This window comes from Camelina sativa, chromosome 8, assembly GCF_000633955.1.
Source record: "Camelina sativa cultivar DH55 chromosome 8, Cs, whole genome shotgun sequence".
Lineage (NCBI taxonomy): Eukaryota > Viridiplantae > Streptophyta > Magnoliopsida > Brassicales > Brassicaceae > Camelina > Camelina sativa.
The window spans coordinates 14,913,363-14,914,840 of record NC_025692.1 but is presented as its reverse complement, the minus strand read 5'-3'; the positions used below and the strand labels follow the sequence as shown (position 1 = coordinate 14,914,840).

The 1,478-nt window shown below is 34.8% G+C and overlaps 1 protein-coding gene across 1 annotated transcript in view; it reads right to left on the bottom strand.

Annotated features, from left to right (window-relative positions):
• The window catches only part of LOC104707200 (cytochrome P450 71A20-like), a 3,648-nt gene extending 3,223 nt beyond the window's left edge, over nt 1-425 (bottom strand). Inside the window, exon 1 of the mRNA XM_010423499.2 lies at nt 3-425. Coding sequence (XP_010421801.1) covers nt 3-188 — 186 coding nt within the window. The 5' untranslated portion in view covers nt 189-425. The remainder of the gene's footprint in view (nt 1-2) is intronic.

The window sequence follows — 1,478 nt, the reverse complement described above, 5'->3', positions numbered from 1 at the left end:
ACCTTCATCTGCCTCCAATATTCTCCATAGGGGGAAAATACCAAATCTCTCCCACCATTAAGAAGTATATCAACCATTTTTGTTTTCGGGCGGTTGGCAAACTTTACATCGTGTGTTTTCATGACATTACTAGCTACCTCAGCAGAAGAGACTAGGATAATAGGGACGTGACCGAAGTGGAGAAGCATGAGTGGCCCATATCGGAGGCTAAGGGAACGGAGAGACTAGAGAGCGGTGGGGATGGAGGCTGAGCTGATGGAGGTTTCCAATCACCGGAAACCGCCACGGAGACGGTGGTAGGTTTGCCTTGGTGGTTCGTTTGAGGATATGTTTTAGATAGAGAATGGCAAAGGAAGTTGTTAAGAACAAAGAGACTAAAATCACTTTCATTTATTTAATTTTTTTTAGTGCAAATTGAGCATCTGGTCGTGTTCTTAGTATACTATGTTTTTATAGACAAGTACTAAGTTATATAAAAAAGACGAGTTCCCTTTATATGATATGATGATTTAAAACAACTCTTTTAGATCATTGGGCTTCTTAGCGAGAGGCCCAAATGCTTTACAATGAAGCATTTTACAAATTTTCTGATTATATATAAATGGGAAAAATGCAAAAAAAACTTAAAGTTATTTTTATTCGTACGTTTAATAATAAGTGACATCGGTCGTTGATGGTAATTATGATGGCTAATGGATCTAAATAGAGAATCTTACTTCCCTGCATTGATGGAGTGTGGTTCAATGATTTGTCTATCACTATCTCGCAGGAGATGAAAAGAAGGCAGAGATGGCGATTGAAGATGAAAAAGACGAGGAGTAACGACGATTAGAGAGAGGAGAAGGAAGAAAAGAAAAAAGAAGTAGATAACTGGAATTAATTTCCGGTTTGATATGGTTAATAGAAAACTGAAGGTTTTTATATTAAAAATTAATAATTAATTAGATAACTGTGGTAAAATTGGAATTTTGATTTTGTTGAAAAATCTTGGGTATAAAAACAACAACAATTATTGTTTTCGGTTTCAAATGACATATTTTTATTATTTGGTCTATTTTTATTTCAATCAAAAACAATTGAGTATTAAATGTCCAAATAAATCACATACAGTATATTGTTTTAAAACCCCTTTGTTCTGCACAAGAACTCGGTTCAGCAGCAACATATTCTTCTACATCTCTAATCTCCTTTACCTCAGATCTCCATTGTAACAATTTCATAGGCTTTTGATACTATAAATTCTTTTTCAACGAAATTTTCTAATCAACATCTTCCATATATATATCTAGTTTGATTAAAATGCATTCTATCAACTGGTCGGGAGCTTCCTATGGACATATTAAGATCTGTGTTGGAACGTCTGAGTTTTGTCAATTTCAACTACGTTAAGATGGTGAGCCTGAATTGGTAATTGTGTTAGAATCAAACGGTGCCTCGAAAAGATAAATCTCCATGGCCGATTTTGTTTTCAAATGATG